Raw genomic sequence first — 12591 nt, forward strand, 5'->3', positions numbered from 1 at the left:
CCATAGTATCGTTAAGTCATTCAATAATGATGAAAAAAGTCATTCTTACTAACTTTAAATGGTTGTGTTTTTGTAAAACATACATATGGGGAAGCCATGGCCTAATAGAGAAGCAGCTTTGAGACCAAAAGGTTGCCAGGTCGACTCCTTGGACCAACAGGAATGGCTGAAGTGCCCTTAAGCAAGGCATCAAACCCCCAACTGCTTCCCCGGCTGCTCTGGGTATGTTGTGCATCGCTCTAAATAAGAGCATCTGCTAAATGCCTGGAATGTAATGTAATGTAATGTAATGTAATATACAGCATATGCTTTAAAAAGCGACAGATCAATTCCGTTTAAGGAATCCATTCAGCTCTCAATGAAAACGGGATAAAAGAAAGAAAAACAAATACGCAAAATCACATTTTTTTTTCAGAAGTATTTTGTCTTTATTGATTTTTGGTGTGAACCAGGCACACAGTATAGCTGATTTCATCATGTCAGACAACGGTGCAAATTATGTAAATACAAGTAAAATCAGTCTAGCAGTGTCTGAAGTACACAAAACTAGGGATTTTTTGTATTAATAATATTGTTTCTCATTATGAGTAATGAACAGAAGCAGGTACGGTTCTTAAAGCCATGGCACTGTCGCTGGTGTAAAGGCAGGTTAGATGCATTTTTGTTGATTTGACAGACAGATTGGTGCTTCTCTCTTTCTCAGTTCAGTTTCTTTTCACTTTCTCATCGAGTCCTAACCAAATGCTCAGTTTTAATCAATCAAAAAAAAAAAAAGAGAGTGGTGCGAGAGTGTAATATATGGCTATTGGAATAAAGCTGTGATGATAACTGATTTCCATGCACTGATGCGACCGAGAGCTTCACTAACTCTATTCCCAATACAATTTATCACTAATATTTCAAATCAACTCTGCCATTCAAACCCAAAACTTCTGCCCCTGAAGCCTGAATCTCAGCTTCCTTAGACACTCCACTATCTCTATATTGATTTCTGTGATTGAGTTCCCACATAGGAACAGCGACGCACTGTATATCACGGACGCAAGCGCTTCTGAGGAAAGTTACAGACAGCTTTCCCACAAACTCACTGCTTTTGTGCTTGATACAGTTATGTGCAGTGAAATGATGACATATGCAATTGCTATACTTGCTAGTTACGTTAAAGAAATATAGTGTCAATATCAAAATAATTGAAATCATATTATTTACACCGATTACAAAAAAACCATTCCCCATCTCACGTGCGAGCCTGCTGTCTGTGCTAGGTAGCACCTTCAGCTGCACTTTCGGAGAGAAGGAGATCAAAGTGCTGAAATAATGACATGGTGTTATTGTGGTGAGGAAGAAAGAGTTTTTCACACAAAAGACATATGCTTAGCTTCCAGACTGCAGTGATCAGGTGGACAAAGTCAATGTGTTTGTGGCTCTGCAGCTTCACATAATTACTCATTAAAAATGACCAATTAACTGCTAATGAATTGCGAAGTAGCTGCTCCATCCACAAAATCACCTTGGAACATTCAGCAAGACTGGACCAAAGATACATTAAATCAGTGTAAGTGGGGGGGGAATCTGAATTAATGAAGTGATTCAATTCAAAGAATTCATTGCCAGTCCTGACAAACTGTATTCCCAATTCCTAGTTGGAAAACAAAGTCCACAGTTTACAAAATGGCTCAGATGAATTCCACACTGCCGCGTTCTGAATCCTCATAAACCCTTCTTCTCTTTCTGCACTCACCACCTTCACTCAAACCCAAGAAGGGGGAGCCGGGGGAGCAGACAGTCTCGCTGGTGCAGCCAGAAAAGTCTTCAGACTCAGGCGTGGATGTGGACGAGGTGGGTGTGGTGAGACTGAAGGGGGCCACTTGGAGAGCAAGACAGAGAACGGAGGACGAGAGTGGAAAGGGGAGGCTACAGAACGGCTAGGTGGTGCAAGGCTCTACGCTTACATTCTGGTTGCATCTTCGTCTGAGAATCTGCCTCTCCTTATCAAGAGCGGTGGCCTGGAGGAGGAACAGAGAGGGCATCTTAGTCATCAGAGCCTAACCATGGTATAGAACAAGGCTACAGCTTAAAAAAATTCATCAATAATCATAATGTGGTTTTACCAAACAGCATTAATGCTCATGCCTGAGAAACTGTGTAGAGCACCAAGAGTGATGCACTGATAATGAGAAGATCCAGAATACATAGTGTTTGGAAAGGTGATCGTTTATGGGTTGCTATATACAGTATATTGATCATTTGTGTGTGTTCTTTATAATTTAAAGGAGCAGTTGGTCATTTTAGAGCTGTGCTCAGCCTGCAAAGCAAATACCAATTTCCCTAATCTCATCTCATTATCTCTAGCCGCTTTATCCTGTTCTACAGGGTCGCAGGCAAGCTGGAGCCTATCCCAGCTGACTACGGGCGAAAGGCGGGGTACACCCTGGACAAGTCGCCAGGTCATCACAGGGCTAACACATAGACACAGACAACCATTCACACTCACATTCACACCTACGGTCAATTTAGAGTCACCAGTTAACCTAACCTGCATGTCTTTGGACTGTGGGGGAAACCGGAGCACCCGGAGGAAACCCACGTGGACACGGGGAGAACATGCAAACTCCGCACAGAAAGGCCCTCGCCGGCCACGGGGCTCGAACCCGGACCTTCTTGCTGTGAGGTGACAGCGCTAACCACTACACCACCGTGCCACCCAATTTCCCTAATAATAATAATAATAATAATAATAATATGTAGACAATCACTATACAAACTGCATCTGTAATGGGTTTTCCATAAATAAAAAATAAATATAAATTCTAAGATATATTGTATAAATTAATAAAAGTAATTCCAAATTATCTCGATACTAAAGTGTGCTAGTATTAAAAAAAAACAAAAAACAGTATATCAAACCCTCTCTAAAATGTGAACTCCCTGTTCATGGTTCTACACAGAACACTGAAGGGATTCCCCAGGGGGACAAATGTAAAAACTGTTTCTAAGTTTGATATTTTACCCTGCAGACAAAGAAAGGGAAAACGAGAAGGGCAGGACAAACAATGCCATAAAGCAAATATTTAGAGCATCATACTAAAATCATCATGAAGCAAATGTTAGCGAAATAAACTGATGGTGAATTATCCATGGAAGTGTGCTTAAATGACATGACACAGAACACAGGCAGTACACACACTGTGAAGCAGCCTCACAGTTACAGAGCTGATAGTTAAGCAAAGAAGTAAATGAGGTTCGGATGTTTGTGCTTTAGCAAAACAAACAGGTATGACAAGGGCTTCTGTTCTCAGTCTTTACCTTATCCAGTACATTCCTGGGTGTTGATAGAAGTCCAACGACCCTGATCTCTGGATACCAAAGTCATGGTTGAGCTACGCAGAGAGAAACCAGTACAACTCAGCACAAAGCCTTAAGACATGACTTTTATTTTAACTTAAGACAGGGCTAAAGTAATTTATGTTATATATATATATATATATATATATATATATATATATATATATATATATATATATATATATATATACACAGTGGTGCTTGAAAATTTGTGAACCCTTTAGAATTTTCTATATTTCTGCATAAATATGACCTAAAACATCATCAGATTTTCACACAAGTCCTAAAAGTAGATAAAGAGAACCCAGTTAAACAAATGAGACAAAAATATTATACTTGGTCATTTATTTATTGAAGAAAATGATCCAATATTACATATCTGTGAGTGACAAAAGTATGTGAACCTCTAGGATTAGCAGTTAATTTGAAGGCGAAATTAGAGTCAGGTGTTTTCAATCAATGGGATGACAATCAGGTGTGAGTGGGCACCCTGTTTTATTTAAAGAACAGGGATCTATCAAAGTCTGATCTTCACAACACATGTTTGTGGAAGTGTATCATGGCACGAACAAAGGAGATTTCTGAGGACCTCAGAAAAAGTGTTGTTGATGCTCATCAGGCTGGAAAAGGTTACAAAACCATCTCTAAAGAGTTTGGACTACACCAATCCACAGTCAGACAGACTGTGTCCAAATGGAGGAAATTCAAGACCATTGTTACCCTCCCAGGAGTGGTTGACCAACAAAGATCACTCCGAGAACAAGGCACGTAATAGTTGGCGAGGTCACAAAGGACCCCAGGGTAACTTCTAAGCAACTGAAGGCCTCTCTCACATTGGCTAATGTTAATGTTCATGAGTCCACCATCAGGAGAACACTGAACAACAATGGTGTGCATGACAGGGTTGGAAGGAGAAAGCCACTGCTCTCTAAAAAGAACATTGCTGCTCATCTGCAGTTTGCTAAAGATCACGTGGACAAGCCAGAAGGCTATTGGAAAAATGTTTTGTGGACAGATGAGACCAAAATAGAACTTTTTGGTTTAAATGAGAAGCGTTATGTTTGGGGAAAGGAAAACACTGCATTCCAGCATAAGAACCTTATCCCATCTGTGAAACATGGTGGTGGTGGTATCATGGTTTGGGCCTGTTTTGCTGCATCTGGGCCAGGACGGCTTGCCATCATTGATGGAACAATGAATTCTGAATTATACCAGTGAATTCTAAAGGAAAATGGTCAGGACATCTGTCCATGAACTGAATCTCAAGAGAAGGTGGGTCATGCAGCAAGACAACGACCCTAAGCACACAAGTCGTTCTACCAAAGAATGGTTAAAGAAGAATAAAGTTCATGTTTTGGAATGGCCAAGTCAAAGTCCTGACCTTAATCCAATCGAAATGTTGTGGAAGGACCTGAAGCGAGCAGTTCATGTGAGGAAACCCACCAAAATCCCAGAGTTGAAGCTCTTCTGTACGGAGGAACGGGCTAAAATTCCTCCAAGCCGGTGTGCAGGACTGATCAACAGTTACCAGAAACGTTTATTTGCAGTTATTGCTGCACAAGGGGATCACACCAGATACTGAAAGCAAAGGTTCACATACTTTTGCCACTCACAGATATGTAATATTGGATCATTTTCTTCAATAAATAAATGACCAAGTATAATATTTTTGTCTCATTTGTTTAACTGGGTTCTCTTTATCTACTTTTAGGACTTGTGTGAAAATCTGATGTTGTTTTAGGTCATATTTATGCAGAAATATAGAAAATTCTAAAGGGTTCACAAACTTTCAAGCACCACTGTATATATATATATATATATATATATATATATATATATATATATGTGTGTGTGTGTGTCCCAGATTTTCAGATTATGGATTTGGAGTTCTACCTCTGTACGCAGGAAATACAAACCAAAGTGAAATTGGACCAAAGGAAGTTACTGTAAATCTGACATTAAATCATGCGCGCAGCCCCAAATGGTCCATTTTCCAGGCAGAAAACCTTCAAAATATCCATGATGTACATGATGTTTCAGCTCGGTCTAAAGTATATTTCTGGGCCAGAATGACACTACTTTTACTTTGGATTTACAAAACAGCTAATCAATTTAATTTGATGCCTCACTGATTGGTTGGCACCATGCCAAATTCATTTTTGGCACTGTACCAATCATGTCAGACTATTAATTGCTGATATTCCTTTTCTAACATGGGACCAACTTTAACCTGTGCAAAATGTTACCAACAAAGCTAGAACTGTTGTTGATACAAGATAGTCAGTCATAAAATGTGTGTTTATTCTTTTGAACCTCTGAACATGCAGTGTTGAAAACATGGAGACCAGGACTCCGAATCAGTCAGTGCATGGACAATGAGCGGACGCTGTCGAGTCGAGTGTTAACTCATTTCCGGTTCTGGACAGTAACTAAACTACACGGTAGTCATTTAAAACGAGTCTCTGTCCCAAGTCCTCTCGAGCCAACCTCGGTCCAACACAGTCGTGGATGATGTTAAAAGTGGTAAATGTATCCTGTAGGGGCGCTATTGAGGTGATTATTCGTTACTGGATCAGCCAGCGAAAATGGTGCAAAATATTGCGTACTTTTCAACACCATTTCTCTGCATTCTGTAAACAAAGCATCTGGTTCAAAAACCCTGTGGCGTGACACACACACTTGTCTTTTTCATAAAATGAAACATGGAGAACCAAAACCGTGACATAAATCTCTATATGTAACTCATGAGGAAATCAATGAATTGTTTTGATAAATTTGGGTACTTTTTGTTTGTGAATGTGTCAATATAATAAAAAGAAAATCATACGTTGGTTTCAAGATATGATGTTTATCTTCTCGTGTTGAAAAACTCATATTTTTCATATGAAATACATCGCTGATCTGAGTGACATATTTCTCGATGTTTCACTCCGAGGATGTCACTCCCAGAGTTTTCGCGCTGACTTGATGCGCGTTTTCAAAATGGCAAACCGGTTCAAAATTAAAATTCTTTTGAATAACTTGCATATTTTTTTGTTGATGTGTCCATATAATCTAAAGGACATTACACAGTGGTGTGAAGATATGAAGTTTATTTTCTTGTGTTGAAAAATATAGCAGTCATTCGCTCACTCGTGAATATGTTCAACACTCATCTCATCTCATTATCTCTAGCCGCTTTATCCTTCTACAGGGTCGCAGGCAAGCTGGAGCCTATCCCAGCTGACTACGGGCGAAAGGCGGGGTACACCCTGGACAAGTCGCCAGGTCATCACAGGGCTGACACATAGACACAGACAACCATTCACACTCACATTCACACCTACGGTCAATTTAGAGTCACCAGTTAACCTAACCTGCATGTCTTTGGACTGTGGGGGAAACCGGAGCACCCGGAGGAAACCCACGCGGACACGGGGAGAACATGCAAACTCCACACAGAAAGGCCCTCGCCGGCCCCGGGGCTCGAACCCAGGACCTTCTTGCTGTGAGGCGACAGTGCTAACCACTACACCACCGTGCCGCCCTATGTTCAACACTCAAAGATAAATTTCATATCTTCACGCAACCATGCGACATCCTATATTTATTTATAAACCCATTTCCTGAATGCACTTAGCACTTTCCACAGTAATTCGTAAACACTAAATGACATAATACTGTAGCAGTACACGGTTTAGAGGTTTTGTTATTGACACCATTGATAGCAGGTGACTAAAACTAAGGGAAATGCAGTTTTCTATAAATTTCATTTTGTTTTCTTTTTTAACAACTTCTAGTATAATTTTAAGTAGCACACCACACAACATTTTGCTGTGGTATATTTTTTTGTCATTAATGCTAACAGTTTCTTCAGTATCATTTATTTATTGTATCATCATAGCTCTTACAACAGCTTTGAACGATCCTTTCCTCATCAGTCTCTGTTTTATTTTCTCTTGTCATGTTACCAAGAAACCGGAACGTGTTAAAGCGGAAGCGGAAGTGCTAACTCTAACCCTAACCATCCTGAAGACTTTGCCGTGGCGGAAAACATACTAACAGTTTTGATGCTGGATATTAAACAAACATCTCTTTCCAGAAAGCTTCACCATATGAATGATTTTGAATCGGTTTATTAGTCATCTTAGATTATGTGGAGCTCCACCATCGCCTCTTTTAATAAGTTACTATCGGAAACAGTAAACTACAGGGTGTTTCAAAAATTTTTTATATCATTTCGCAATCTAATAACTTTGCCAATTCTTGTTCAATTGACCTCAAATTTTAACAGCATGTGTGGAAACGGGTCAGGTTTTTATGTTGAATGTTTTTTGTGTTTATCTTTTTAGGTATAGAAATGCCAATCACTGGAAAAGAAAAGGCGTTTTGTGTGTTAGCATACGCTCGAACAAGACTGTGCAGCGTACATTTATGAGAGAATTCTCTAAAAATGCACTGTTACCAGAAAAGACTGTTACCAAAGACATGCTGCAGCGTGTTTGGCAGGAGCTGGACTACTGACTTGACGTGTGTTCGTGTCTCAGGTGGCATGAATATTGAAAATTTGTGAAATCGTTCATGGAATCCACATACCTTTGAATTTCTCATTCAAATTTTGAGGAATAAATCTTATATTGCTCAACATTAAGCCTGTTCAGTTTCATTTGCCTAGACTATGTAGTTTCTGGGATGTTTACATCTCAAATAATATCAAATTTTTTGAAACACCCTGTATTCGAATAAACATTAATGCGAACCTGTGGTTTGAATTACTGCTGGAATTACTGTCAGAATTGCTGTTATAGAAAATTAATTAACCCTCTTTCTAAAATCGAGGACAGTGCTATGGGATAATTACTGGTGTGACATAATATGATGTCTTCGTATGCCTATTTCAAGTCATCGAGCTGATGAGAGAGCAGTTCTCACCATGATGACGTTCATTTCTGACGTGCTGTCACTGGGCTTGGGGCTTGTGTTAAAGTGCTTCTTGATCTTTCCTGCCACTGACAGCTGGTGCTCGTTCTCTGATAAACCGTCATCCTGTGGATGCAATGCGCAATCTTGTAAATGTTGTCATGTAAAACAAAAGCTACTTGATATGTTACTAGTGTGGCTGAGTTTTATGAATGGACCCAAGTCAGTGCGTTTGTGCATTTTTCATATTTGTCACACAAGCTATAATAATGACATCTCTGATCTATTGGATGCTATTCACTGATTGAGTTCTGATGTATGTAAACTATTTTGAGGTAACTCAGGTACAGTGAATGTGATTTAGCGTTAATAAAGCTACTGGTTGTTTTCCTCTACAGAGCTGTATCATCATGAGGTACTCACAGTGACCCAGGGGTGTTCCAGCACCTGAAGAGCCGTGTATCTCTGATCCACTTCCACTTGCAGCATGGATATAATCAGCTCCTGCACACACACATACACACACAAAAGTGGTTAGTGCGTATCTAAAACATTTTTCAGGTTCCTGATCCGTTTGAATTTCCAACAACAATTCAGAAGTTTTTCAGACATTTCTAACTGCTAGCAACATAAAACTGAGCACAGCTATTATACTTATCTCATGCAGCATTGCATGTTTGACAGAACCCTATTTGCAGCTAACTAAAGTCCCAAAAAGAAAAAGTGATTGACTGATGAAAGTGATTAGTGATTGTTCCCATCACACACCTTGGCTGAATCTGACACATTGTCCCAGTATGGGAGAGGGAATTCTAACTGACCCAGCAGAATCTGGTCAAACAGTGATTCCTGGTCATCTGCACTCCTGTGAAAAAGAAACAAGTTGCAGAAAATCACAGTTCAAAAGGAAAAAGCAATGAACTGTAGTACATCCAGTAAGCATAAAGGGGCTGTGCTGCTCCTGCTGTCTTAAATAACTCACGTCTTAAATAACACATCACACATCATATTTAAAACTGAGGGCCCACAAAACAATTCAAAATAGTTCCGATAACCGGCGATGCACCACATTCGGCGCACGCCCTCAGCCTGGTTTGAATAGACGCAGCACAATGTACACATTCCCACATTTCAAATCAGTTTGTGTCAAAGGTGACGATATGGTGCCTTGTACAAGTCGAGCATAATCAGCATGATGATCCTGATATTATAAGTGATTAAACTATCAGTCCTGAGAACATTGAACGATATTATGAATAATTCATGATTGCGTTAACATAAAACAACACTCAATAAACTCACCCTCGGAACGGTGGGAAGCCGCACAGTAGGATGTATGTGATAACTCCAGCTGCCCAAATATCTACCTTAAGGCCATAGCTACAGTGAGAGAAGAAGAAGAGCTGAGTCTAAAAAGTAACAGTCGAAATAATAATGCTGTACAGCTAAATATGCTACACTATATGGCCAAAAGTTTGTGGACACCTGACCATCACACCCGTTCTTCCAGAAAACCAAACTGTTGCCACAATGTTGGAAGTGCACAATTGTAGAGAATGTCTTTATATGCTGTTGCTTTATAATTTCTGGAAACTAAGAGGCCCAAACGTGTTTCAGCATGACAATGCCCCTGTGCACAAAGTGAGCTCCAAAAGTTGGAGTGGAAGAAATCGAATGTCCTGCACCTCAACCCTACTGAACACCTTTAGGGATGAACAAGAACACTGACTGTGCCCCAGGCCTCCTCACTCAAAATCAGTTGCCTGACCTCACTAACGCTCTTGTGGCTGTATGGGTAAAAATACCCACAGCTATGCCCAAAGATGAACTAGTGCAAAGTGTGTAGTTTGTGTGTGTTGGTCAGGTGCCTGCAAGCTTTTGGCCATATAGTGTGTATACATACTATTAAGACTTTGTATTTATTTATTCATTCATTAACTTGGTAAAACATTAAATTTTCCTATAAAATACATGAATTCATATTTATTACTTAATTCATTATTAATAATAATTCTGTATAATGATAATATAGAATTTTGTATAAAGATATAGGAATTTAACACAAGATTTAAACAGTAAAAACAATACAGTGAAATAAATAAATAAATAAATAAATAAATAAAATAAAAAAAAAAAGACAGTGAGTTGGCCACTTAACAGGCCTTTTAAAGCTAGACCGCCTTTCAGATTTTTCAAGTGTAGGTCATAAAAAGAATCCCCCCCCGACACCCAGTTATTTTTGTTTAGTGGACCGAAAGCTACTGAATTTGAATCACAGACTTCCAATTTTATTCGCTTTTTTAATAGAACAATTAATGAATTTAGGTCCTACCACGTGGCTCTAAATTCTCCGCTATTTTTTCCTGCTTCACCATGATCCAATTCAAGATACTACATCATGTATCACGTGGTGGGCTTTCCCCGTTCACATAAGGCATTGTGGGATACAAATTTGAAACAGAAGAGAAAAATGGAGGACGTTGAGTGTGCGAATGAAACGTGAAAGAGCGACTACAGTAACAGAAAGCGAGAAGAAAAGACGTTATGTTGCAAAGGAAAGAAAATGCAGGACCAAACTAATAAATATTGGTGGTCAGCGAGCACCTCGGTGTGATCAGCTGTTCGTTTAGCGACAGAATGATGGAACTGTCAGTGCACGCTCAAAGCAAACCTGCGCATGCGCACACGGACTTCCTCTGTCTACTTGACTGCGCAAAGTGAGCAATTTCATGCACATTATTTGCTCAGGAATCCCCTCAAATTAAATAACTTCCCAGCCACAGAATGGCCTGATATTTTGTGAGATATTACAGAAATAAACATATATCACAATGACCAAATTTCAGAGGGAACTAAATTTCGCCGATTTTATGAAATCGAAAGGCCGTCTAGCTTTAATACATTTAAGAAATTTTGCTCGTAATATAGTAAATGTAGTATATCTTCAAAATGCTTGACTGAGAATTAAAAGCAAAGCCTAAGCTCAGATATGAGAAGCGTCATCAGTGAGCAGAGTCTTACCCGGTCTCTGCAATAATCTCAGGTGCTACATAAGTGGGAGTCCCGCAGACAGTGTAGAGCGGCCCATCTACCACTGTGGCCAGGCCGAAGTCTCCCAGCTTTAGAGACTTACTGCCATCCTGGTGCTCATACACCTGAATGAGAACAACACAGTGTTCATGTTTAGAGCAGACAGGTTTTAAACATCCACCATTTCTACACTGACAGAAATAGGGGTACAGTAGGAGTCAATTTCTGTCTCCTAAGGTACACTCTACACTAATATACCCCCTAGGGCTCATTATTGGACCTCAAGGTAAATACATGTACCTTTTTAAAGTCAAAAAGGTACATATCAGTATATAAATGGTACAAATAAGTACCTTAGAGGGTATCGCCCCAGTGACAAGCTGTTGTACCTCTAAAGGATGTACTTTATCTTCTGAGAATGTAATGAACTATTTCAAACAGGAATGTGACTTCAAAACACAAACCATCTGAGGCGATATTCAAGTGTTCTTATCAATAGTTGAATCGCTGCTGTCTTTTTAACCCCCACCCCTTTCATCTTCGTGTGTTTAGTGCAGTAATATGTGTTTTTGCTTTAGCTGGAGTTTGACTTATGGTAAAGTTAAAAAAAAAAAAAAAGACTGCTGCCACTAATACATCCCACTTTCTCTGTTCTGTTAGGTTACATAATGTCTGAAAGAGCAGCATTTTGGGGAAAAACCCATTTGGAGTGAGGATAGTAGCGAAGTACTGTATTTTAGTAATACATGCAATTACCACCAGTATGAGTGTTGAGGTGAGTGCCACTGACTCAGTGCCCATTTCACTTTGCACTGATTAAATTTCACAGCCCCAGTGAAGATGTGCCCACAATCACATATACCATGGAACTAGTGCATGGTTTAAATGTAATGACTATAATTCTCATCTTTTTAATTATAAAACCAAGCCATGTTTATCATTGTGGTAGAAAATTTGAGTCTAATATGCCCACGTACATTTCTCTGTGAATAATGTTGCAGCAGAATTGCACTTATTTATGGCCTTTCTCTCTCTTAATCATCGTTGGGTGCTGAGGCCAGGGTACACACACTCGCACACTGATTTGGTTTCAGAGTGACATGTGTTTGAAGCGATTTCGTCTTTGCGCAGGGTGCAGTATGACTGTCAGTCTGTGAGTCATGTCTCACTTCCTCCCCTGTGACAGTGAGATCACACACTCAGGCTCCAGGAGAAGGAGACAGGAAGGACGGCACTGACAGTCAACGAATCGTCCTCCTGCTTTCCTGCATTCCGTTATTCTTTTCCTTCATTCATCCACTCATCTATTCAACTATT

General features: G+C 39.7%; 1 protein-coding gene across 1 annotated transcript in view; it reads right to left on the reverse strand.

Moving 5' to 3' along the window:
• Window positions 1-1776: 1776 nt before the first annotated feature.
• Window positions 1777-12591, reverse strand: part of dclk1a (doublecortin-like kinase 1a) — a 153706-nt gene continuing 142891 nt past the window's right edge. Inside the window, exons 10-16 of the mRNA XM_060908449.1 lie at window positions 11266-11399; window positions 9547-9624; window positions 9013-9109; window positions 8668-8748; window positions 8257-8370; window positions 3307-3380; window positions 1777-2006 (exon numbers count right to left, since the gene is read on the reverse strand). Coding sequence (XP_060764432.1) covers window positions 1949-2006; window positions 3307-3380; window positions 8257-8370; window positions 8668-8748; window positions 9013-9109; window positions 9547-9624; window positions 11266-11399 — 636 coding nt within the window. The 3' untranslated portion in view covers window positions 1777-1948. The remainder of the gene's footprint in view (window positions 2007-3306; window positions 3381-8256; window positions 8371-8667; window positions 8749-9012; window positions 9110-9546; window positions 9625-11265; window positions 11400-12591) is intronic.

Source organism: Neoarius graeffei, chromosome 25 (assembly GCF_027579695.1).
Source record: "Neoarius graeffei isolate fNeoGra1 chromosome 25, fNeoGra1.pri, whole genome shotgun sequence".
Taxonomy (NCBI): domain Eukaryota; kingdom Metazoa; phylum Chordata; class Actinopteri; order Siluriformes; family Ariidae; genus Neoarius; species Neoarius graeffei.